This window comes from Podarcis pityusensis, assembly GCF_964106645.2.
Source record: "Podarcis pityusensis genome assembly, chromosome: 6".
NCBI classification, from domain to species: domain Eukaryota; kingdom Metazoa; phylum Chordata; class Lepidosauria; order Squamata; family Lacertidae; genus Podarcis; species Podarcis pityusensis.
This window is the reverse complement of record NC_138030.1, coordinates 60,966,997-60,994,303: the sequence shown is the minus strand read 5'-3', so window position 1 is coordinate 60,994,303 and position 27,307 is coordinate 60,966,997. Positions and strand designations below refer to the sequence as shown.

The following is a 27,307-nucleotide window of genomic DNA, read 5'->3' as shown; positions in this document are numbered from 1 at the left end:
GTTTCTCATTTTTCCAGCCTTAAGGGACAGTACTCCACATTTCTGCATTAGTGTGCAATTAAAAACAATAGTAAACCAGCATTTTATTGTGTATTTCTCCCAATATACACATTTTGGTATACAATTTCCCGTAATATAATGCATTTTTGGTGTGCTATTTTCAGTAATATAAGTATTTCCATGTGCTTTCCCAAATATATGCATTTTTGTACACATATAGTTGGAGAACTGAATAGCAAAATTCAAAGAAGCACAAACTGGGTGGATAGCTGCATTTTGATTTGTGTACTGTATTGTTTATAGAGGTGAAAATGACATGTTTTTGCATAAAAATGTGAACAACACTAAATATATCCAGTGGCTATCTGCTTCCAGTTCTGTCCAGGAGCTGTTGTGGCTGCTTTAACTGTTATTTCACAGCTGCTGGGCGATGTGGAAGCTGGACTTCAAATGTGTTGGAGCTTAGCAGAGGGTGAAAAGGTTGGGGAGCTCTCAGTAGAGCTCAAGTTTGTGGATCATTCCCTGAATTAGGGACAATGCTTTCTAAAACAATGTAAAGTAGAATTCACATATATGCTCCTAATTGTAATGGAAGCATTAAACATGTGTGCCATAGTTGGGGACATAAATCAGAAAGCTAAGAGTTGTTAAGACACCAATATTGCTTTGGTATTGGTTCTAAATATTAGTCTTGCAGTGAGAAAGATGTCAATGACATGTGCATAGTTGTCATGTAGAATTGTTTGCCAGGTTCTTCCCTTGGCATCAGTGCCTATAATCCCCATTCTGGAAATTATGCAATGTCACCTCACCTCAATCTCACATTTATGGCACAGAGCCATAAAAGTATTATGAATGAGCCACGTCATGGTAGTTAGAAAGCAAGCAATAATACTGTTATTGAAACCACCACTCCTACAAGAGGCCAGTTCCTTTCGAATTAGCAAAAACTTGCATGCTTCTGAGATTACTTATGTCCCAGTGAATAAAAAAAAATATCCATGGCTTGCACAGCCTGGGATTTCAAATTTAAGAGGGTTTTGGGCCTAGGGCCCACCAATTTTGCTTATAGCTCTATGGTTCTTGGACAGAAGGAACGCTGAATAATGCCTGCTGTCCTCACCCAGTTACGAAACCACATCCAGTGAAGATTCCAGTTGTGAAGAAAGCTCCTCAGAAGGGAATTCAGATAGTGAGACTGAGAGAAAGTGTGGCAATGATGAGCATAGATGGGGTGAAGATGGCAATGAAAGTGAACAAAGAACTTCTGGAACTGCCCATTACGCAAGGAAAGAAGACCCAGAAGAGCAAGAGGGAACCACACGACCAAGCACACAGCACAAGGCAGACAGGTAATGGTTCTTGTTTTTTATTTAGAGCATTTGTACTCCATTTTTTAGCTTTAAAAGCTCCCAGAGTGGCTTACATGGAATCAATTAACAACCCCTGCCTGCAAGCTTAAAATCTAAATAAAACACACACACACACGAACAGGGAGGGAAGAGGGAAAATCAAACTCAGGTCCCAATTCCTAAACAGTTGCTTTTGTAATAACCAGCTGGCACAGTTTAGGGGTAAGAGGTGCCTGATGCAGCTGGTGTTTCAGCAAAGCTGCTGGAACGTTATGTGAACATGTACAATTCCTGCAGACAATCAGTAGTAGTTTCTGTTCCATTCTGCTTTCAGCAGGTGTAATAATGTATTTGAGAGAAACATTAATAAAATCCAAGTTGTTATGACCTATAAGGCATTTGAATTAACACTGAAGACAAGGTATTATTATGATTATTCATTTATGAATCATTTTCTGCTTGTTTTTCAAAGTGATTTACAAACATAACAAACAAAAAAGCCCAGCTAAAAATAAATTTTAAAACTGAAACAACCACTACAAAGGATAGGTTTAAAAGCAACACAAGGTGTACACCTAAGAGAGCTGCAAGAGCTTGTTGAAACAAAAATGCCATCAATTGTTTCCAGAAAGTACAAATAATGGATCCCTGATGTATGTCAACAGGGACACAGTTGAACACAATGGGCAGGCATGCGGGAGGCCCTGCTCTGAGTGTTTCTGGTAGTTTGGAGACTTGAAAGTGAAACACTAATGCAAAACACAGTAGCCTTTTGGGTATACAGTGGTACCTCGGGTTAAGTACTTAATTCGTTCTGGAGGTCTGTACTTAACCTGAAACAGTTCTTAACCTGAAGCACCACTTTAGCTAATGGGGCCTCCTGCTGCTGCCGCGCCGCCGGAGCACAATTTCTGGTCTCATCCTGAAGCAAAGTACTAAACCTGAAGCACTATTTCTGGGTTAGCGGAGTCTGTAACCTGAAGCGTATATAACCTGAAGCGTATGTAACCCGAGGTACCACTGTATAACAAACAGGGTAGTTTCTCAAGTAACCTGTATTTATTACATTTATATCCCACCTTTCCTTCAAGGAACTCTCCCCCTCCTCATTTTATTCTCACAACACCCCCTGTGCTTTATGTCCTGCATTGAACCTTTCAATTATATAGTTCCATATAAAAAAAAGAGTTATTGAATAGTAGTAGGGGGCAGAGGAGCAGTTTTGCTATAAGGGCCTTCCCCCCTACTAGTATTCATTTATTTTGCCTGATCTTATTCTTTAAAAAGAGAAGAAGCTGTGTTTTCTGCACTTTTTTTTTTTACAGTGAATCCACAAAGATGTTTTTCGTTTTCAGATTTAAACCCTCTACAGATTTTCTGAAAGGATGCCAGATCTTGAGCAAACACCTGCCAGAAATAAGAACCACGAAGGACAAATTACTGGTACTAATATTTTTCATGTTGTATTTTGAGCACCTCTCTGTTTCAGCTTAATTTAAGAACCTTCTCAGTTATTATTTTTGGTTAATGGTGGACTCAGAGAATAATAGAATTGTAAAGTTGGAGGGGATCATGAGGGTCATCTGGTCCATTCCCCTGCAATGCAGGAATCTTTTGCCTAATGTGGGGCTGAGACCCACAACCCTAAGATTAAAGGTCTCATGCTCTACTGACTGAGCTGTCCCTGGCATACTAGCGCCAGCTTTTCACTGATGTGTTATGGTTAACTTCGATTTCCCTATTTTCAAAATCTAAATTAATGAAATGCTAGTTTTGATAAATGGTGTAGGGAAGTAAAAGACACATTTCCCCAAATAAAGTTTGTTTTATATAGTTTATTCATTTGCAGCAATCAACCATAATAAAACCTTTTCACATCTTAAACCCATTGCATTTATCATCACAAAGCAGATGTCAGGATAGAACTTGGGGGGGGGGGAGGTTACATCTGTGGGCATCTGAGGAGACTGAGACTGAACATGTGGGCTTCTAGATTTTATTCCTCTCTGTACTACATGGTTGGCTCCCATTCATTCGGAGTGTACAGCATTGTGTATTAATACTCTTTGCTAGATTGTATCCAGTGTTACTAACTGGGTTGTATTCAACATTAGCTATTCTCAGAGTAAGCCCATTTATATTAATGGATATGACTACTTAAGTTCATGAATTTCAATGGGTCTACACTTGGCCACAACACTGCATCTCTCAAAACTCAAATCAGTCCAGTTACTGAAAAGATGTTGGGCTGGTCTGCTACCATAGCAGGATTTCATTACAAGGCAAGTTTAAATATGCGTAGATTTATTTATTATGTCTCAGTTATAGATTGCTTTTTGTAGCCTGCCCAAGCAGAGGAACAGCACATTAAACTATAATAGAATTAAGATTCAACAAGGCTGGGGAGCGTGCAGCCATCCAGATGTTGTTGAACTCTCCCATCAGTTTTAGCAGAGCTGCTCTGGTAAGAGCTATCATCTCATCTTGGCATCTCACAGTGCTGTTCCATGGAGGAAGTTTGTACATAGAGCAGTAAGTTACTATATGGACTGAAATCTGAGGACTTTCTTGGTCCCCAGAGGTGAATGGGAGGCACTAATAGTTTGGCTGTGAGTTTCAAGCACAAAAACGTTGTTAAAGAGTTTGGAATACCCTCATTGTTGGACTAAATCAGCTGTCGGTCTCTTTTTTTAGAGGCACGTTTTAAGCACCATCTGCCAGGAGTGGTTCCGAATCTCAAGCAGGAAATCCTCCAGCCCTGAAATTGTGGCAGCTTACCTCCAAGAGGTTGAGGCAATTCATCCACAGTTAGAGAATATAATTGTGAACTTGGCTGATGGGAACGGCAACACAGCACTTCATTACAGTGTTTCTCATTCCAACTTTCGGATTGTGAAGCTTCTTTTAGAGACAGGTAAGAATCCCTTAATTGCTTTTTCGGAGCTGAAAATTATGTCCATTTGTTCTGCTTTCAACACTCTCCCTGAAACTGCTTTTTCAATCTGAGTTCTTAGGGCCCAACTGGCTACAGTGGTACCTCGCAAGACGAATGCCTCGCAAGACGGAAAACTCGCAAAATGAAAGGGTTTTTTGAGTTGCTTCGCAAGACGATTTTCCCTATGGGCTTGCTTCACAAGACGGAAACGTCTTGCAAGTTTGTTTCCTTTTTCTTAAAACCATTAATACAGTTGCGACTTGACTTCGAGGAGCAACTCATAGAACGCGGTGTGGTAGCCTTTTTTGAGGTTTTTGAAGACTTTGGTGATTTTTGAAGCTTTTCCAAAACTTTTCCGACACCGTGCTTCGCAAGACGAAAAAAACCACAAGACGAAAAAACTTGCGGAACGAATTAATTTCATCTTGCGAGGCACCACTGTACTTTTTTTCTTTTCCTTTAATTGCGGTAATCTTCTCTCTGGCTTTCCTGCATTATGCTTTGATCTTGTCCACAATCTGCAGCAAAGGGGGAGCTGGCATTGTGTCCTGATTTACTGCTCTCTGCTTATTTTCCTTTGGTGTATAAAAATATTTATATACCATTATTCCTTTAAAAATATCATAATGATTGACAACGATCATATATAAAACCATGTAAAAATGTAAAATCAGAATTTGGTGATTACAGAAGGATAACTTCTTAATGGCCGGCATAAGCTTGGAAGCATTCTTGAAGGAGTCCTCTGTTTGAAGGCCTGTTCAACCCAAATTGGGTTGAAAGATAAAGAGTGTTAGATGAAGGGATAACAGGGGCCTTGAAATTGCCCGTCAACAGTTAGCCCCTAGATAGCACACTGAGCAGGCACACAGGTCACACTATGCTGATATGCGTTGTATTTCCATTTACGTAAAGGTAAAGGGACCCCTGTCCATTAGGTCCAGTCATGGCCGGCTCTGGGGTTGCGGCGCTCATCTCGCTTTATTGGCTGAGGGAGCCGGCGTACAGCTTCTGGGTCATGTGGCCAGCGTGACTAAGCCGCTTATGGCGAACCAGAGCAGCGCACGGAAAGGCCATTTACCTTCCCGCCTAAGCGGTACCTATTTATCTACTTGCACTGGCGTGCTTTCAAACTGCTAGGTTTGCAGGAGCAGGGACCGAGCAACGGGAGCTCACCCCATCATGAGGATTCGAACCGCCGACCTTCTGATCGGCAAGTCCTATGCTCTGTGGTTTAACCCACAGCGCCACCCGCGTCCCTCCATTTACGCAGTTAGGTCTAAATTATGTATGCGGTAGGTATATTTACTATATAAAGGGTCAATCAGCCCTTAAATATAGATATGGCTGACTTCTGTTTATTTATTTAGGATACTTATAGATGCAACCTTCCTGAAAAAGAACTCGGGGTGATGTACATTTAAAAAAAATTACGCAAAATGCATCCAAACATAGCTAAAAACGTGTACAAACTAAAAACAACACCACCTACTGTATCAAGTAATTCAAACACAGATACATGCATTGCTGCTAAGGAAGTAATCTTCTATTCATCAGATTGCAAAAGAGTTACAAAAGTGTTTTCAGTTGACACCTGAAACCCAAAAATTGTGGTAGAAAATTGCAGACCTCTAAGGCGCAAGAGCATACCAGAGTTAGGCCCTTCAATGCAGGCTCTTCTACACATCCCCTCACCCCAAATTCGGGGGGAAACTGTGAAATATTCTATGCTGTAACAGTCACAGTAGGCATGACTGTACTTCATAATCGAGGATTGCTACTTATAAACTGAAATGGGAAGCTAGAGTTCAGCAATAAAAACTGCATTCTAAACGGTTGGCCTGTCAGGTCAGATGTGAAAGAGTAAAATGTCCTACAAGATTTTTATCCAGTAAACATGCATGTATTTTCCAGCAAGAAGAAAGAAGCTCTTTGATTTCCTGGTTGGCATGACAACCTGTAAAATGTTAGAAGAATGGCATATTATCATATGTGTCTATAAATCAATTGTTGCACTAAGACTTCCAAGCCACCCCAGAATATTGAAACAAGGTTGTTTTGTTCTCTTGGTAGATGCCCCCGGGCAATTATATTCAAAGCTACACACTGAGTTTTAAATACTAACTCATTTCAAGTCTATGAAAGAAGGAAAATAATAGCATGCCTTGGAGTTCTAGCAATGATGCAAACCTTAAGAAAAACCTTGGTACTGTCTGCTCTGCCTGGGCGCAACTCTCCAAACAGAGGTCTTTGCCAACCCTGCTGCTTCAGATCTTTTGTTTGGAGAAGACACTGAACCTGGGACTTTATACATGCGAAGTATGTGCTCTACCACTGAACTTCTTTCTTCCAGTTTCTTTCCCATCCTTTAGTCACCTATTTCCTTTTGCATACCTACATCTTCCTTTGAAGTTAAGACAGCCAAGGTCTGATGCCAAGGACTATGAGGAAAACTCTCACAATAAGCCAGACACAATAGCCTTATTCATGCATTATACTTGCCTGCTGGGCATCACCCATGGAAGCAGGGGCGGGGAATGCTTTTAGCCCTGCCCTGAGGAATTCTTCCAGAAGCAACCATGCTTTGCCCTACGTGTGTGTAGGGCCTCTGCATGAGGCCCCACACATGAGCAAGAACTTGAACACTGTGGTTTCTCTTCAGACAAGTGTGGGTGACGCACATGGCTATTTGAGGAAGAGGAAGCAACATCAATGGCAGCGTGAAGGGCACAACCCCACTCCAAGTAATCGTGCTAATGCCCTCCGCGTGAGCAATCTGTGGCTAGGGCTAATCAATGTGTATTTCCCTTTTTCTCCCAAGTAAGGTAGCCAGCTCCTGTTCCCATATGCCTTTCTAGCAAATCCAACACATAGTGTACATATTTAGTACAAGGCATATTAAATAAAATATCATTCTCCCTAACCAAAGTATTTCACGCCTATCCCCTTATAAACTGTCTTGGGTCATATACAGGCCACCAAATTTCTCTAGGGATGAGAGGAAAGTGTTGTTAGGACCAATTTGCACCTTCCGAGACTGGCGTAGGGATTTTTTCTGATGCAGTATCAGTAAAGTATCGGTGAAATTGCTTCATGAGGGGGCCCAATGACCTTGCCCCCCCCCGCCAGTGTTGTCAGTGAATGTAGAATGGACCTTGTTCTGGTGTGACAATGAGCTGAATTGAGCCCCTGATTTTGCCGTTTATCCCATTTGAGCTTTTGAGTCTTTTCCTTTAAACTGTCCAAACAAGTCAAAAGCTGAAGTGAGTGGAATGATCATTATTCCAGCATAACAAATTGTGCAAACGGGGTCGTGCTTACAGAAGGCATGCATGGTCCTGACTATATTCTGAGAAGCTCTAGAAAATGCAAGGAGTGTGTTCCCTTCTGTCGCCGTAACTTCTCCATGTTTTGTTTCCAGAGTCTTTGCCCTAACAGGAAGCTTGCTTAGTTCTGGAAAATACATCCCTCTGAATTTAAAATTCAGTGTGTTAAAGCCTAAGGAACATGAATCAAATTCTTGATCTTCGCAGTTATCTGTACCATCTGTTGCTGATTGTCTTTTAAAAAAACAGATACATGATAAATATTTATGTGTTTAAGGCTGCAATCCTGTATGCATTTACATGGGAGTAAATACCAGTGAAAACAACGGGGCATACTTCTAAGTAGACACATATAGGATTGCACTGTAAGGTACTGTCTATGGCAACCTTTTGCCAGCCCGGCGTCCTCCAAATGTTTTGGAGGACAGCTCTCATCAGCCCTAGCCAGCTAATTTCCATTCATTGTGGAGCTAATTGTAATCTGGAGGATTAAGCATTGGTGAAGGCTGATTTCTGAGATACAAGTAAATTAAATAAGAATATTGCTTCACGTGTCTTGTGCTTCTTTGACTCCTGGTACATATAGATAGATGAAAAATGTTGCCTCTTGTTTAGGTGTCTGTGATGTGGACCATCAAAACAAAGCTGGGTATACAGCAGTAATGATCACACCACTTGCATCAGCAGAAACCGATGAAGAAATGGACGTGGTCACAAAGCTCTTGAAAGAAGGCAATGTTAATATACGGGCAAGTCAGGTATGCTGAAATGTGTCACTACATTTTGTTTTGAGTTACAGACACCAAAAGGCTTTTTTATATTAAAAAAGTGGTCATGGGTATCTGGACTCATAAAACGTTACTTTAATGCTATCGTGCTGAAATGTCAGTCTTTGCTTACATGATCAAGATGCCACAATATTTGTAATAGTACATAAGAACATAAGAAGAGCCTGATGGATCAGACCAGTGGCTGATGCAGTCCAGCAGCCTCATCTCACGGTGGTTGAACATTTGTCTGTGGGAAACCAGCAAGCAGGATTCAAGCACAACAGCACGTTCCCCTCCCGTGGTTTCCAGCATCTGATCAGAAGCATCGCTGCCTCCAATTGTGGAGGCGAGCGTAGTCATCATGGCTAGCATGCATGTATTTGATTTACACACAGTCCTTCATCATAAGATCTCAGTAGCCATTGGTATCCCTGTCCTCCATGAATTCATCTAATCCTCATTTCCAGACCTCTGCTTACCCTCAACATCTTCTTCAGAGGGTTGGTGCTGTAAACAGGGTCTCCTGTATCAGACTTGGCTAAATTATTTTGCTCATATCTACAGACCAACTAAATTTCACCGGCTTATCTTACATTGCTATCTTAGAGTGGCTACATATATTTATCAGCAGGGAGATTATGAGCTTTTTTCCTAATCTTTTTCCTTCCCATAATTCAACAAAATGGCAGCCACAACTCTGAAGCTTTGTCAGAGATTGGGCAACACAAAAAAAAAATAGCTTTGAGAGAATGAAGAGATGGGAGTACAACATTCACTAAAGAATCGGAGTGCACCATGTTTTCATGTCTTCCTTATATCCTTCGCCATCTTGCACCATTTTCCTCCTTAAAGAACGGGCTACAAATGTTGGTGATTTTCTTCACTGATTTTTCACTTCTGATTTTTTTCTAGGGAGGCCAGACTGCCTTGATTCTGGGGGTGAGCCATGATAGAGAAGATATGGTGAAAGCCTTGTTGTCATGTGGCGCTGATGTAAACCTTCAGGATGATGCTGGTTTGTCACCACTGATGGTTGCTTCTCAGTATGGTAACATCGAAATTGTGAAGCTTCTCTTGACCCATCCAAGTTGTGATGCTGCATTGATTGACAAGGTGAGAGAAATAAATGCTTGCCAAATTATAAGGACCCGCAATTTCAAACCATGTTAAAACTAAGCTTCCTGTTAAATACTATCTCAAACGGGTTTTAACATAAAATTTGGGAACCAATAATGAGGGTTTTTTTCTGAAATTGCTAGCAATCTTATAGAAATTCAGGTTTCTTCTGACAGAGCTGCTCTTGACTTGACTTTCGGATGTGTACAAAGGTCCTTGTTAAACAGTGTAGTTCCTAACCTAACTTTTGCTCACTGTCACATCATTATGAGTTTTTTTTTAGCTGTAGCGTGCATGCACAGGCCAACTGTATGTGTTTCTATAAGAATACGGATCCCATGGTGCAGTACAACAGTGAGCAAAAAGTGCTTGAGAACAACGTATGTAGTGACAGTTGACTACAAAACTCATGATACAACAAGACTGATGTACAGGGATGCATGCTCTAGTCTGGGAAAGCAAATTTCAAGGTGAAATTTACTGCTCCTTAAAAGGCAAATGAGATTCCTGTCTCATTTTCCTTATAAACTGAGCAAAGGTTAACGGCTGCTGCCTCACACACAGGCAGAGGTTTACTGAGGGAGGATACCATTTATTATGCTTGGCCGAGCTGTGCACTTGTCTACAGGTCAACCAATTAAGTTGCTATTGGGACTGGATCTCTTGGGGTTTATAAGCTTGTGCCCACCTTTCCTCCTACCCTTGCCAATGGCATTCCAATTTTTGCCACCCACTCTTAAAACCTAACCTCATGAGCTGTTGCTAGCTGCTGCTTCCTTGCAGGGCTGTGAAAGAAAATACCTCTGTCAACGATTGGCCTATTTTTAGCCAAGATACGTGTACAGTGGTACCTTGGGTTACAGACACTTCAGGTTACAGACTCCGCTAACCCAGAAATAGTACCTCGGGTTAAGAACTTTGCTTCAGGATGAGAACAGAAATCACATGGCGGCAGTGGGAGGCTCCATTAGCTAAGGTGGTTTCAGGTTAAGAACGGACCTCCAGAACGAATTAAGTTCTTAACCCGAGGTACCACTGTATTCTGTTTGTCACAACTCTTGGGCACAGAGCTGAGGATACAGCAAATTGTATCCAAACTGGATAGAGCAATTTTAGATCAATCTTAATTAATGTGAGTAGCAATATGGCATTAACATATTATTTTCAACCTAAGGGGTGTGAGATGGGCTTAAAATGGCTCTAGGGGTTCTTTGGATTCTTCAAGACTCAAGCGGGGAGTTTCAAATTATTCTCCTTTTACCCACTATTCAATAAATACTGAACACTGAGGTCTCAGTTTTGAGAAGAGTCAATTTGCGTTAGTTTTCAGCTTGCCCTATGGATGATTTACACAGGCCAACTTGCGGTTATACAGCAGGTTGGTTTGGTTGACCTCCCTGACCCAGTTGGCTTGTATGCCCTTTCAACAAAAGAAGTGGCCGGTTTAAGATTTATTTTGTGTGTACTGGTCTCCCTTCCACTTCTGCAACATGGCCACAGTTCTCCTGTTGTTACTACTGCTTAACAGCCACTTCTTTAAATTAGTGTAGGCTTAAAAAGAACACTTTGGTCATTTGAGGAAGTTTTTGATAAATACTAACAGCAACAGATAGGCTCTCTATTCCTGTATTTCTACAGGGCTTTCAGAACATCCATTGTCTCTGAAATTCTGTGGCTTAGCAAGAATTTGAATCAAAGTCTAGGTCAATGTGAACCAGTCTGGCTTTCACTTCCTTCTGTATTTTGGGGGTGGCTGCCCTGCCATGTTAATAAAACCCAACTAGGAATTTAGGCTTTTTAATGTTTAGATCAGGGTGGAGAACCTATGTCCCTGCAGATGTTGACTGCAGTTTCCATCGACTGAGCAAGCATGCCCAGTTGGCCATAGCGTCTTCATCCGACTAATAGATTCTTAGGGAAGTGTCAGTCAAAACATACCAAGCTGATCTCTAGGTAATTTATCCTGAGTTGATCTGATGTGGCGTGAATTCAAATCATATGAAAAGTACCCCAGGTAGACTAAATCTGCAGCAGTTTATCTCTTTCCATTGTTTAGTTTATATCACAGGAAGAAAGGTTTACTTATGCTGGCAGAAACTAGAGAAAATGCTATAATTAATTGGATCCAGATGTGTCCCATCAAGCTTTGCCTCACAGTGAAACAGCCTGGTATTTAAGCACAATTTCCAAGCCAAACAACTCTTGAGGCAGGGCTGTGACTTCCAATAAGCTTTTAACTGCATGTACACGGATGCAACTGGAGACCATCAACATCGTGTTGATTCCACATGAAATTTAGTGCTAATATGCTATTATAAAGGACCTGCTCTGTTAATGAGCAATCCACTCTGCTGTGTACTGTTAGAAGACCCGGGACTTTTCGTATTTGGTTTTTGTTTGTTTTCTGCAAAATGAGACTTGCCTTGTGTTCTGTCTGCCAAAAAGTGGGGTCAATAAAGTGAAATGTGATTGTTTGCAATACTTCAAATACCTAATCCGGAAGGCTGCCATTGAAAGATGCTGATTCATAATAGCTACGAAATTTCACCCAATGGGCTGGGAGTCTTTATGTCAAAGTCTGCCATTGTTGGCATCCATCTGTCTCAGGAGACAATGGAGTGCACCTCTAGAGGTGAAGTCAAACCACTGGAGAATCACAGCGCCTGCTGTGGCTGCAGAGAGCAATAAATCTTAATTGCTGCTTTCCACATTGTTTTTGCTGCATTAGCAGCACCAAAGTGACCTCTCTGGGCGTAAGCCTGGGCAGTGTGTAGGCATAGCTTAGAAAAAAATAATGTGCTTGCTCCTTTGGAGAAGGTGCTCTGTTGTTATAAATGTGGGTGGTGGTTTCTTTTCTTCTTTATTTAACAGTATGTACAGCTTTAGACTTACCGTATTTTTCTGTGTATAAAACACCCCCATGTGTAAGACGCCCCCTATTTTGGGGGACTAAATTTAAAGAAAATGAGGGGAGATGGCTGGCAGCTTCCCCTCCACGCCATTGCGGGAAACACGCACTTCCCACTGATGCATTGGGGGGGGGGGGAGTTGCACGCCCACCAACCAGATGACTGGCAGCCCGCAGCTTACCCTCCCCCATGCCACTATCCATGTATAAGACAACTCCAGTTTTTTGACATGATTTTTGAGTCAAAAAGCTTCGTCTAATACACAGAAAAATACGTTAAGTCTAAACGTAGAGTGCTGGCATAATAATAATCTCCTTTTTTTCTCTCCTTCATGTAGGCTGGTAATTCTGCTTTGTCCATAGCTTTGAAATCTGCCCACACGGAAATTGCAGAGTTCCTTCGGAGCCACATACAGCACAGTCGGCCTCTGAATACATAAAGTGATGGAATGGGAAACCGATAACAAAAGACTCATTATTTTACCCAGCTCTGTAACCAATTTATATGCCCATGATCATAGCTGATAACTGCTGATTTCTCTACTTACGGAAAGGCAGAACTATGTCAGCTATTTGCATACATTTCTAATGAATGAGTCACTCCCTTAAACCTGCTTTTATAGCCTTAACCTCTGACCAGTGGCACAAATAATGGTTAGATTATTTCATTGCCTTTTCTTAATAGTAATTACTTCCACAAGTCAAGTTGTCTTGTCTCTTCTTCAGCTTTGAGCTTATCTTTTTTTGTTTCTCAAAGCTTGAATAACTACAGGGAAGCAACTAGGTTGGCCCTGGGCATAGTTCTACATTTTCGAAGACCAAGGGCATAAAGGATAATGTGCTTTCAGGTATGACATCACCACCACACCAAAGCTGCCCAGGTTCAGTGAAGGTACAAGTAATATGGAGCAATTCTGAGATACTTTAAATTTATTGATAGCCTGATGCTGTGTCAGCTTGTATTAACTTCAAATATATTCTCTGTACCTTGTGAATAAGGTAACACTAGGAAGTCTTCCTTCCTGCCCAGTAAATCTTCCTCAGATTCACTTATTTTTGTTCTAAGCCTGTTGTTGCTGCACAGCCCATTGACTGCTCTGTAGGAAAGTACCAGCCTTTCTCCCTGCTGCATCAGAGCATCACATCAGGGACAAATCAAGAGTGCAGTAGCACTGATGGTTGCTGTTGGGCTACGGCTATGGTTTGGGCCTGATCCCAGTACAAGGGCACAAATTAGTACCAGTTCTTAGTACCTCAGCAGTCATTACAAGAGACTTTAGTTTGGATGTGTTTGTCAAAGGGGCTTGGATCCAACCACAGCAGAACTTGAGAGTTGAGACTCGAGAGATCCCCATTGCATGAGCAGAACTTCATCGACAGAACTTTGGATCCAACCGTGCTGTTGCCATTACGCCATGCTTTTCCAGGAGTGTCTCATTTTATGCAATATTTGACCTTGCATCACCGCCCTATCTGTTTCTCCTTGTCGCCCACCACTGTGGATAGCAGATGTTCTGAGACAAAGAAGAAGAATACACAGCACGACAGCATCACATATAGGGTAAAACTAGACATTACTGAGAAGAAAGGAAACTAAGACATAAGTATAGTTGATAGTCATTGATTTGGCATTGGTACCACATCTTTGGGTTGGGCTGTGAAAACAGATATTGCTTTTCAAATGAAAGTCCAGCATATATCTCTTAAAGCACATGATGTTTCCAGTTTGTCTACAAGCACAGCAGTAAAGCAATACTTTTTTGGAGTAACTTTAGATAATGAGTGTTGTTTGTAACCAGCTATCTTAACGCATGTCTCAGTTAACTTGTAAGTTGTACTGTGCTATTTATTACTATTGATTTCTATAAGTACCGGCAGTCAACATTTACTCAGCATACAGCTACAAATATAGATTGGCTAGATTATGTACAATATATATCTTGGTTGTGTTTGGTTTCTATGGCTCTGATGCAAGAAGTCATAGCTAATTATTTACAGAAATAGTTGAATGTATTGGATCCAAACACACACACATTACTACCTGTATATTCACAAAGCACAACCATCTTGTTTTTTATCCCTTTGGAATTATCATATATATGGCTTTCTTACGTTTTTTTAATTGAATTTGAATTAACCAGCCAAGAGAAAGCTTTGAAGTATATTTCTCACTGGAAGTTTGGGCACAATTAAGATACAGTGTGCTTTTTCATTTTTTTACCGAGCTAAGTATGTAGAACAAAATGACTTGATCATAAACTTCCTCATGAGAATTATTATTGTTTAAGATATTTTCATAATTAGGTTCTGTAGAGCTATTTCTGATTATGGCTTCATATGGAAGGTGCCTTTTGGGCAAACATCTGTTCTCATCTGTTTCATCAGGCTAAAATGCTGGAAATCCCAAACTTGGTAGATTGAAATCTGTTGTACTAATTTATCTGCCATATTGTTTCATTTATTGAGTAACCTTCCACCCACAGGGTAGGCAGAGTTCTTCTGTGGGCTCTGGCAGCCTTCCAGAACTCACTATAATGCACACATAGGAAGATCTCGCTCAAATTCCCATTGCTCAACCACAATGAATAACAAAAATACCTTCCATAATCCAGAAACGGTGCAACCAGTTCCTCATTTCCAGTGGAGCAGCCTCTTTTGAACAGCAGCTTTGTCAAAGTAATAATTTAAAGTTCATCCTCATTAACTTGCTGTAATATGCATCTGCTTAGCTTCTCTGCCTCAAATTTATCCTGCAAATGTTTTGTTGAAAACTAGTTAAACTGGGGTGCGTGCATGCCAGATCACTCTTGCTTAACTATTTGGGCTGTCTCTGCTATGAGCAATGTTTTCAATGACCTATCATTTTAAGTAAATAAATGGAACTGTAAAATAGTCTTCTTTGCTGCATTACGTTTGAAAATCAGGTGTGTTACGTTAACTGTGGGATGAAGCATAGGGTTCTTTTCTGCAAAGAAGAAAGTCACAGAGCTCTCAGTGCATGCACACATTTCTTTAGGGCAAAGCTAAAGAAAATCTCATGTTGTGGTCATAGCAAGTGCAGAAAGCATTAGGGCTTCTCTGAAGAGAAAAAGGCAGCACCGAGGAGCTTCCCTCAGCACTATTTCCCTGATCAAATTAGCTGTTTTGAATGATTAAACAAAATGCGGTGGTCCTGATCATTGATCTCTTGCGTCATGAGTAATTTGGCCCTATAACAAAGCCATTTATGGTACTCAGTGGCTGGGTCCAGATATAATGGGAAATTGTGGTTTCCCATTATGTGCATGTGTTTTAGCAATCACAACCTCGGCTTTGTGTGCTTGTCCTTCATCTCTCACATACCAGAAAAGGAGCTACTTCTTATTTTAAAGTAAACATTGTTCCCTGTGACGTTCAGACCCAGAGAACTGCAAAGGCTTTTAATACTATGTTTAGTGAAAGCAATTTGGAATCAAGCTATACTTTCAGAGAGTGGCTTGTTTTCAAACTATATTTTCGACAAATCCATAACCTGTATAGGTTGCCTTATTAACAGATCTGAAATTTGACAAATCATAGTTTCCCAGGTTTGAACATCACAAACGAACAATGGTTAGGATAAAACTGTAAGTGGCGGCTCCTCTGCCATGTGAAAGGGGAGATGGGAAAACTTGCAACCCCAAGGCTTACCACCATTCACTCTCATTGCAGGACATTACTTGCAAACTCAACCAGTATTACATATGTTGGGATTTGACCTGTACCTAGCAATTCTATCCGATCCTTTAAAAATGAATACTTTCACAATAGGGTCTCTATTTTTCTCTGTCATGACATAAACTCTCATGGCATGGTAGTCATAAATGCAACAAAGCTACACTTGTTCGATTCTGCATGCATGCACCTGTTAAGGCACAGCTTCTGTAAGAAAATAGGCAGAAATTTATTTTTAGCACCAATGGGATGGAGAGGGGATGCTTCAAAGTGAGACACATCACATTTGAGCAGTTTGAGTGTGGATCACACACACACACACACACACACACACACACACACGACAAAGGAGCTCCCATCTGCAATAAAACTTGAAAGTAATTTGGGGTTTTTAAAAACTGTTTTGCGTCCGGATTTCAATGCTTTAAATGAACTGACATTATCATTTATAGTAACCTTCCAGGAAAAATAGAATGAGACTTGTGTGAACTTTGTTGTACATTACTATTAAAATTAGTCATATAACAAGTTGACAGAGCCTCTGTTTAAATCTGTGTAAGACTGTCCTGATTGCATTGATGGGAAACTTTATAAAATGGTTAAGTAATGCCAGGTTTGATAAAAGCAGTCACGGGCTTTGAGAGGTAATCAATTAATGGTCCAGCTCTGTAGGGCTGAAACAAGCACAAAATCAATTTGAGAATCCAGCTGAGCTGTCGAAATAAACTTATATGCGGTGCATTCTGAGGTAAAATAATGGTGACCAAAGCAGAGTGAAGAGATGCTTTAAAAAAATTAAGACTCTTATTAAACAGCCCTCATTAAAAATAAAACGGGCTTCCATTAGTCACACAATCTCTACAAAGAACTTGAAAGAAAATTAAAATGCTCTTGACAACTGAATGGACTTTTCCATCTGCACCACCCTGCCCCTTATTTACCTCTTCTTTCTTCACTTTCCTCCACACCTTCAGTCGGAAGTGATCCCACAAAAAATACTTGCTTCAGCACCAAGTATGGAGCTAATAGTTGCAGTTGATTCTGTTGCTCAGGGGCAAAAATATTTGACTCTTCACATAAGACATCAGTTGCACAACTCCCAGATACCCTCAAGAAAACAGGACTTCATGCCTTGCCCTTTTTTTAAGGGCTCAAACTGAGCATTCCTTTCATTACTGTCCTCCAGGAAAAACACACACAGACACACAAGTCTGTTGTAATCATTAAAGCAACAGGAGGTCATTCCACCTCACATTCCATTATCAATAGCAAGGGCCTGGGCTTCTTGTAGAAGGCACACACAAAATATGGGACCCACAAAGCTGGATATAGCCTACAAACACCATATGAGGATCCAACACAGTCAAGCAAAATAAATGAGATGGAGAGGCAGCTAAAGTGATATTCCATTTCATAATGAATAAATGAGAGAGAGAGAGAATTGAAGATCCTCTCAAATTCACAAATGGCAAATTTGTGAATGGTTCTACTCGGAGTCTGATTAAAGGCATAGGGTTTTATCCAGCTTCAGTTGTACTCTGAGTAGACCCACTGAAATTAGTGGGCATGACTAACGGATCCATTCTGAGCAGAACTTTGTTGGTTAAAACCTACAATTCATAAAACTATATAATGCCGTCAGATACCGTATTTTTCGTTCTATAGGACGCACATTTTCCCCTCCAAAAATTAAGGGGAAATGTGTGTGCATCCTATAGAGCGAATGCAGGCTGCGCCGCTAAGCCCAAAGCCAGAACAGGAAGACGGAGCACTGCGGAGCGCTCCGTCTCGCTGCTCTAGCTTGGGGACGGCTGCGCGCAAACCTCTGCAGGGCAGCGGGGTGCCTTCACCCCGCTGTCCTGCAGAAGCTAGCAAGGCTGTTCCCAAGCCAGAACAGCGAGATGGAGGGCTCCGTCTCGCTGTTCTAGCTTGGGGATGGCTGCGCGCAAACCTCTGCAGGGCAGCGGGGCGCTGCGCTCCAAAGGCTTCAGGAGCGCTTCCCCCAACCGCCAGCCCCACAAGCTCTGGTGAATGTACCTTGAACGCACCTTGTTTTAGAGGGGGAGAACACGAAAAAAAAATTTTCCCCTGTTCTCCCCCTCCTATGGTCCGGTGCATCCAATGGACTGAAAAATACGGTAAATGAAAATGTATGCTGTGTAAAAACAAAACAGTACTGAAAATGCCACGTTTGGAAAGGCCACGGCTCAATGGTAGCTCACATGCTTTGAAAGCAGAAGGTGCCAGATTCAATCCCTCCCCTCTCCAGCTAAGGCCAGGAGACACTCCTGCTGGAAACCCTGGACAGATGCCACCAGTCAGCTGGATGGACCAATGGCGGCTTCACTTCACAAAAGTGAAACATCAATATCAACCTGGTTCCAGATTGATCAGGAGTCTATGAATTTGCACAGCATATCTGACTGTTAAATCCTGGTAGAAACTCAGTTCACTGGTCCATTTTGGTTCACCCTTATTTACAGGAAACATGGAAATAGAAAAACAACATCTATTTGTTCTGGTTATGATGGATGAATGCTGCCAATGGCTCGATTCTACTGATGTAGATGTATGAGTGGAAGTTGCTTTTGTTCATGCAAGGATGGGTCCCCAGGTTTTTTGTAATCTCCCTGCACCCTCTGCTTTGAATCCCTCCTATGCAACCTACCATGCTGTTCCAGATGCACCTGCCAGCCCTCAAGAGCAGATTTTCAGGGAGCCCAAGGTCACTGCAGATAGAAAGAGGAAGCAGGAAAGCCTTGCTCCATTCAAGGAATGGAAGTTCAAGTTCTAGCAATGTCGTCCATTTTCCCTGGAATGGTAAAAAAAAGGAAAGCCAAATTCGCTGTTAGTAAAAGTGACTGACAATTCAGAATACACTATCGTCCACTTTATTCAGATAAATAAATTCCTTGCTTGCAAATGAATATACGGTAATCTGTTTACAGTCCACCAACCACAAATGCCTTACTTGTGAATAGTAGCCAAATTCCTCTGTCAAAACCCACTGATAGCGAACTCCTGATGCAATTTCTCTGGAGTCACTAAAGGGAAAAAAATAAATTCAGATTTAAATATAAAGAATCCATCTGATTGCATCCCTATATATGATAGCTAAATATAGTGTGATTGCCATCTCTAAATAAATATTAATTCTGCGAAGGCCTACGTACCTAAAATGTACCCACCAGGCACAATTCTATTTTTAAAAAACCTACAGGACTGATTCCCGAAAACAAAAGCATTAAAACCTAGTCTCTCACCGAGACCCTGTGGTTATACACATGTTTAATGTAAAAAACAACAAGCTTCATGTTGCAATAGAAAAAGTTATCCATTACTGGCCCCTCTGTGAATGTGCCTGTACTTGTTCAAGTGCTAGAATTCTAAAATCATATCTTAATGTTTGCATTTCACAAGCTAAGGGACATCTAATGCAAGCTTTCAAATTTTACTTTAGTGTTCTAAAACCTGAATCTACAAGTGAATTCCGTGTTGTGCCCATGTGAAAAATGTAACATTTGCTTGTTTTCAGATATTTTCAGGAAGCAATTAGTAAAAGTATTTAAAATATACTTCTTGCCATCCTGGTTACTTCTTATACTCTGAAATGCCTGTGGGCAGCAAATAGAATTATAGCATTTGCATCCATATAAAATTATACAGTCTATAATATGATGATTAACAACATCTGAATGACCTCCTTCAATTTTGCATTATGTAAGCCTAATATTGTAGCACAACCTAATATTGTAACCAGGGCTTTTTCAGGGGGAACTCACAGGAACTCAGTTCCTGCACCTCTCAGGTGGGCGCCAGTGCCATTCCAAGAGAACAAGGGAACTCTGCGGATGTCAATTGGAGATGCTAGAATTCTTTATATTGCTCTTACATTTGCAGTTTTTATTTGCACTCCAGAGATACTATTTAGCCTTTTGTTGTCTAGAGAAGTTCTAACCTAAAGTATTTTTCTACACATCGTTTACTTAGTTTGATTTAATTTTTGAAAAGAACTGAAAAGAACTGTCTAAAATCCCAGATATTGTCTTAAGACAGTGTAAACACTCAAGTTTGGCAAGTTCAGAAAGAAGGCTGTTGATTGCTAAAGAAATATAGTTTAATACTGTGCTATATGGCAACAACAATTTAGACACTGAATGGGAAGGAGCTCATTGAAGGTTATTTATAGGCCCATCAGTCCTGTAGATTAACTTCTCTGTGCAGTGAGGAGCAGAAGTAATTTATCAGTTTTAAATGTATCTTTATGATGACTTGCTCACCACATAGCCTTCACCAGTTCAAATGGCTCAACAACAACATTACGTACTGTGGATTAATAATAGTCACACTGTCACAATTACACATTAATTTATACATCTGTTCCATGCTACAAATATCTAAAGGGCTGTCACATGAAAGATGGACCAAGCTTGTCTCCTCCTGTTCCGGAGAGTAGGATTCGAACCAATGGATTCAAGTTACAAGAAAGGAGGCTTCAACTAGATGTTAGGAAGAACTTTCTGACAGAGCTGTTTGATAGTGGGAGAGAGTCCCTTGGGAGGTGGTGGACTCTCCTTCCTTGGAGGTTTTTAAGCAGAGGTTGGGTGGCCCTCTGTCATGGATGCTCTTAGTTGAGATTGGACCAGATGACCCTCAGAATTCTACCCTTCTATGAAATCTAAATGTTACAGAATCGTAACTGTGACAGACAGCAAATACCTTGATCCAATAACAAAACCATGTACAGAGACAAATAGGTGACTAGTTGCACAAGAATGTAGATGGTTGGTAGGTAGGCACATTTAAACAGGATGCTGACAGAGCCTTCCATTCAAAGCAATGGATATATATTATATCCACTCAGATGCACATCTGTATAGTAAGTACTGTAACAGGAACATTCAGTTCTGTTTATGTGCAGATCTCTGGCGCTGTACTGGTTGCAAAACAAGTGGTACTTGCAACAAAATGTTGCACTGTGAAGTCTTCCTGTTACGGCTTGTTAACTGGAACTTGCCCACTTCCCAAGTACTTTGTTCCATTCTCCCCCCCCCCCATTGTAATTTTGCATCTCTCCCCCAGCACACACACACACACCTCTACCTCCAACAGCCAATCAGCATTTTGTGGCAACTGGGCTCCTTGGTCTCCTTTCATGAGAGGGGATGTATGCCTCACTCAAGGTGCTTTTCTAAATACTCTTTGTACTCCTGCACAGTGCTATTTTTCTAGAAAAAAGAGGTGCTGGAACTCACCAAGAATGGCTCCCTTGTTCTCTTATAATGGCAATGGCACCTACCTGAGAGGTGCCGGAACTGAGTTCCGGCTGAAAAAAAGCCCTGCTCCTTCACCCAAAGTCTGTCAATACCTCATTTTGTGGATGGGAACCTCATTCTGTGTTTATTGGAAAAACCACAGAAAGAAGATAATAAAATGTACCTCTCATCATCTGCAATGGTCTGGTAATTAAAATGGTTTTTTCTTAGACTTTAAAATTGTATGGTGTGTGTGTTGTTTGTACACACACACACGCACGCACACCCTACACAGAGATATAGTGTACTGTCTTGCGTATTTCTTTTCCTTTTAGGAAGGAAAGTTACATGTATTAACATCCATTTTGATAAGGATGAGTGTACACAATAAATTTAAAGCATATTTACTGCCCCTCCCACAAAAGAATACAGTGGTACCCCGGGTTAAGAACTTAATTCGTTATGGAGGTCCGTTCTTAACCTGAAACTGTTCTTAACCTGAGGTACCACTTTAGCTAATGGGGCCTTCCGCTGCCACCACCACACGATTTCTGTTCTTATCCTGAGGTAAATTATTAACCCGAGGTTAGCGGAGTCTGTAACCTGAAGCGTCTGTAACCTGAAGCGTCTGTAACCCGAGGTACCACTGTAATGGGGGAAGTAGTTTGTCAAGGGTGATAGGAACTGTAACTCAGTGAGGAGGGGGAAACTACATTTCCCAGTATTCTTGCAGGATGGGGTGTATGATGTGTATGCAGCCAAGGTCATAGCTATGGGCTGCTCTACTTCACTTCAAAATCACCACAAGCAGCTTATCACATGCCAATATTTTGAAAGGAAAACCTTTCATTTATACATGCACACTTCGTAGCTGACACAACATGTATGCATTCTTGGATATCCTAAAACTGAGTACAAAATGTCTCATGTGAAACAGCCCTGAGATCAACAGAACACATTTCAGCCACATTGTCCAGAAGGTCCCCCTATCTGCTCTGCTGAAAGGGGTTAGGGGGTGGAAGCACCAGACGCCCTCCTTAAAAGCAGGCAGGGTGGTTGGGGGCAGACTGAAATGGAAGAGCTCTCCTCCAGCAAGCTGTCATGATATAAACTCAAAGATATGCCAAGAATGCAAACGTCCAATCCACGGCTTACTGTGCGGTCTCCCTGAGACTTAGACTCCACGGAAAAGGCAAGAATGGCAGGGCCTCTGACTTAAAAATAAACAACAGAAACTGGCCCCTTCTCTTCCCAGTGTATTTTAAAGCATAACAACAGCATTCTTTCCACTCAGGAAATAACAGCAAAAATGACAGGGGAGGAGAAACAACTTTCTAGCACCACCTAAGCAACTGCAATGCTCAAGCCGCAATCCTTGCCAGTGGCTTTGTGCGTCAAGGCCCATTGATAGAATAGGACGATACAGCATCTGGTGGTTTTTTCCTACTTCTGTTCACAATTTAACCAGTTCTTTTGTAGGGCCATATCACATAAATGAGAGTCTTGGCATCCACAGACAGACAGAAAACACACAGATATTCTAGATTATAAAGTGAGCTTCTTTCCACTTTCCGTATCAAGTGGCAGATGGCATGTGTCTGTGTGTGAACCTCCTAAAGCTATACTACCGCAAGCAGGTCCCGTGCACCATCACATCACCACAAACACGGTGTCTTCAACTGGAGTCAATTCATACATCAAGCGCTTAGTGACCAGGTGACATGACATCACATGGACATACAAAGCTCCCTTATCTTGAGGCAGACCATAGGTTCATCCATCACAGCAAGGCCTACACTAGAGGTAGGCATGTTGTGGCCCTCAGCCTAATTTCATATGACTTGGGCTAATTTCAAAAATCCTCTACAAAGAATCAGTTCAGACCCTCAGCAAGAGTGACCCTCCCTTGGCATTTTGCTGGGTACAGAGGGGGGGGGGGGAGGACACACCCACTTTCAGGTCTGGCTCCACCCACCACTAGCAGGCAGTCTCTGATAGATTACCACCAAGGACGCATGGCTCTTGACAGAAGAGAAAAAAATGATTGCCCACCCCAGGCCTCCACTTCCTTTAAGCAGGTCGTCAAGGTCTTCCGTCCTGTGGCTCAGCTACATACTAGCGAAGGGGGAATAATTCCATTCAGTTTGCATTTAAAGCCAAAACTGTCAAACTTGTACAGCCAACCTTTGAAATTTGTACTTATCCAAATTTTCTGATGCAGTTTCCCAGCCAAACAGTGTTTACAGGAATGCATATATTGTACTAGGGATGCATGTGCGGGGTTTTGGTTTTTTTTACATTAGTGATAATAACATACAAAAATGCAATGCATTAGGAGACGATGCTTGCAAAAATGTGCACATTAGTCAAAACTGCATACAAAAATGTGTTTAACAGGAGAAATTAGCACTAAAATGCTGAGGATTTTTTTTTTTAAATCAAAACGCTTTGGAAACTGAAGTAGAAATGTGGAAAACTGAATTTAAGATTGAGAAACTGAAAGAACCGAAAATGGTAGATCCTGCCATCGCCACCAAGGATTGAACCTTGGCAAGAAACCAAGTACTTTGCTCTGGCACTGTGCTTCAGGTCCTCTTCCTGAACTTACACATCAAATAATTTTCTTGCATGTGGAAGTAAGCCTCATCTTATAATAAAAAGTGGAGCAACGACTGCCTCTAATCGGCACCTGAATGTATACAATATAAGGTGCATACCAAAGTCAGGGTACATGCCAAGATCATGAGGCCATCCAGAAAAAAGGAGGTTATTAATGTTTTTCAAGATCTAAAGAGGTCAATAGCAATGATGAAAATATCTCAGGATGGTGCATGCTGCCTGGCAACCACACCACACACTGGGGTCTTAAATAAGATAATAGTGAGACGGAGAGGTAATAATTATAAATCTCTCCAGGTCCTATCACAGAATCACGAACAAAATGTTATCATTTAATATCTCTTGGCTTCTCCCATCTGCAGAAATCAATGTTTATTGGCTTACTGCGCAGAAATATATTTAGTCAGCAGGATTTTGTTTTTAAAAAATCTAAGTCTGCAGCTGACATCATCATCTAAATTGTTGAAGAAGAATAAAGCTGTCCACCGTGCAAGAGGGAAGGGGAAGTCCTCGAAAGTGAAAACTGAACATGCACTTTGACAACACATCATGCAACTAAAACACATTTCCAAAGGGTCCCCCCTTTTAATTAATAAACTGATTCAGAGCAAAACAATAACTATTGCGGAAGTAGCCTAACCACATTGTGGAGTTATGAGTTTATTGTTCCCAAGCATTATGTATATAATTTAGAGACTCTGCACCACCAAAGGTGGTTGATATACTCTATGAGGACAATTGAGAAAAAGTCAGATGAGACTGAGACCCATTGAAACCATTTGGACCTATTCACTTAGCCATTTCTGAATTGTGCTGTTGTGAATACCCACCCAGAATTTTCACAACAAAATCCCATCCCCTGTAGCTGTTTTTTTGGGGAGGGGTGTAGCCAGGACTGGGACACACCAGGGCAAGCAGAGGATAGGAAAATCATAGAATTGTAGAGTTGGAAGGGAGCATGAGGATCCTCTAGTCCAATGCCCTACAATGCAGGAATCTTTTGCCCTACATGGGATTTGAACCCACAAGCCTGAGATTAAGAGTCTTATGCTCTACTGACTGAGCTATTCCAGATGGTTTGGGAAGGAAGTACTCACAGGGTGACAGACGATTGTGAGGGGACGGAGGTCAATGCACAGGAACCAGAGCAGCAAGACCCATCACCAGAGTCAGAGGGACCCCTGTCTCCACAAACAAGGCAGGCTCTGAAGCGTAGGGAGCAGCAGAAGAGACTCTCTAGGAGGCTGGGGCAGCCTAGCTGGCCAGGTGGGGCTCGCTATGTGATTCCTCAGCTAGAGTAGACTCAGAACAGGTGAAGGTCACAAGCCTCATCAAACACAGATGCTGCAATCAGCATACAAAGAGGGAAGCAGAGCTGAGGTGCTGTGTTTGCTCTGCTGCCCCTGTTGCTAGACATTGGCTTGGATGAGCCTGGACCTCTATGGGCTTTGGGTTTAACTCTGGGCTGTATCCTGACTGCTGTGCTTCAGACTTGGCTACTTGGATTGACCCTGGACTGTGTTTCTGGACCTTTGGACGTTGGACTTGCTGCCAGGTAGGCCAGGGGTTCTTAATCTTCATAGTTCATAATCCTGAAAAAGAACATCCAATCTCCACAAATAGTGTCATGTAGATGTGCACTTTGGTTACTAAACTAAAGCATTATTGACACAGATTTTAAATAAGCTGAGACTTGGTGCTTTGGTTTTTGTCAACAGAATGAGCCAGGCAAAAGGGGTGAATGCTTATTTTTAATTGAACTTGCTTTGGTAAAAAGCAAAGGTAGCCGTGTTGGCCAATAATAAAAAGTCCAAAATCTGCATTAGGCCAATCAAATTGCACACAAAAGGAGTGTGCAAGCTTTCAAGTCCACCAAAACCCTTCATCAAATTAGAGGGTGAAGAAAACCCCAGGGTGGCATTGTTTTATTTTGGTAAGCATGTGCAGTCTTCATACAGTTTGACTAGCAAACACTAGTCCAAGAAGAAGAAAAACTATGATTTCAGTTTATCCATTTAATTCACCAGGCAGAGGATGCTTTTTGTTTGCAATTGTTTTGTGTGGCTTGTCTGTACTAAATGGTGAGTGTTGTGTAAAATGTTGTCAATTGCTCCACCTACTGAAATTTCCGAAGAATGAGACGCAGGGCTAAAAGGTTATTACAGTGCAAGCCTATGCTGGTCTACTAAAAAGGAGCCCCATTCGATTACCAGTACTCCCACAAAATTATTCTAGGATTGCAGTCTTAACAGGATATGGATTTCTATCTATACAGTTATATGCAGCCTCTTTAGGCAATGGCCCTTACAACATTATTTATATGATCACAAAATATATTGCCAAACAAAAAAAAATTCCAAACATTATAAGAGAACAGTAAAATTCTCATGCAGAATGATCCTAGGTTTAATCCCTAGTATCTCTAGGTAGGGCAGGAAAGCTTTCTGTTTGAAACCCCGGAGAAGTCCTGCATTGCAGAAGGTTAGACCAGATGAGCCTTGTGGTACCTTTCAGCTCTACAATTCTGGTTTTTATTATTATTATTATTTTTATTAAGGATTTTGTGTGTGTGCTACGAAACAGATAAACAGGGAAAGGTCCATCTATTGTGTCCACTTTCCATTCATAGAGTCTTTTTCACAGTTCGTTTACATTTAGTGAGAGACACTTTTGTCATAGATATCTTGCAGTTGTGGGGAGAAAGATGGGGGTATTTGTTGTTGTTCTTGTTGTTGTGTTGCCTAGTGTTAGTGTAGGGGTTTGTGTCAGCTTCACACAGGCAGGTCCTTTGTTCATATATTTTTGTTGCTATTGCGAGAGATTAGGGGGTCCTGAGCTTGTATGGTAGAGTTCAGATAATTGCAGTGTGACATGTTTGTAAGTAGGGGGGTAGGTTGTTGGGTCCGGTTAGCCATATTGATTTGTATGCTTTTTTTGTGGGGGGGGGGGAGGTCATTGTCCTGCTGTGCTGTGTATGTGATAAAGGGGAACCATACTGGGGGGCAGGCATCTTCAACCAGGGTAGACAATACTCGGCTAGATGGGGAAATGAGCTGACTCTGTATGTCAGCTTCCTATTTTCCTAATAAAGACAGCTGCATCATTTTTTAATAAATAAAAAAGTTAGTTCAAAAAAACAAAACAGCAGCATAGAACGGCTCAGTCATCTTAAACCATCTGGAAATGTAGGAAATATAATTTAAAGCAATCCAAAATAAGTAAGTTTTAAAAACTAGCTAAAAGTGGGACTGCGTACCCTTCAGTGGAGAGGAAGTTCTGTATCTCAGAGGCCACCACCGAAAAGGCCCTGTCTCCTGTGCATGGGCTGTCTCT

The 27,307-nt window shown here is 41.4% G+C and overlaps 1 protein-coding gene and 1 long non-coding RNA gene across 8 annotated transcripts in view; one reads left to right on the top strand and one right to left on the bottom strand.

Annotated features, from left to right (window-relative positions):
• The window catches only part of KANK4 (KN motif and ankyrin repeat domains 4), a 64,805-nt gene extending 49,505 nt beyond the window's left edge, over window positions 1–15,300 (top strand). For all 7 annotated transcript variants that reach the window (XM_081011742.1, XM_081011738.1, XM_081011740.1 and 4 more), the window contains 6 exons: window positions 1,128–1,352; window positions 2,708–2,795; window positions 4,047–4,266; window positions 8,229–8,371; window positions 9,296–9,496; window positions 12,746–15,300. In XM_081011742.1, coding sequence (XP_080867868.1) covers window positions 1,128–1,352; window positions 2,708–2,795; window positions 4,047–4,266; window positions 8,229–8,371; window positions 9,296–9,496; window positions 12,746–12,847 — 979 coding nt within the window. In that variant the 3' untranslated portion in view covers window positions 12,848–15,300. The remainder of the gene's footprint in view (window positions 1–1,127; window positions 1,353–2,707; window positions 2,796–4,046; window positions 4,267–8,228; window positions 8,372–9,295; window positions 9,497–12,745) is intronic.
• LOC308480417 lies at window positions 15,145–25,341 on the bottom strand. Its single transcript, XR_013988094.1, has 4 exons — window positions 25,072–25,341; window positions 19,072–19,144; window positions 18,769–18,912; window positions 15,145–17,141 (listed from the first exon to the last, which is right to left on the bottom strand). It is a non-coding gene; the product is annotated as an uncharacterized lncRNA (long non-coding RNA).
• Window positions 25,342–27,307: the final 1,966 nt, after the last annotated feature.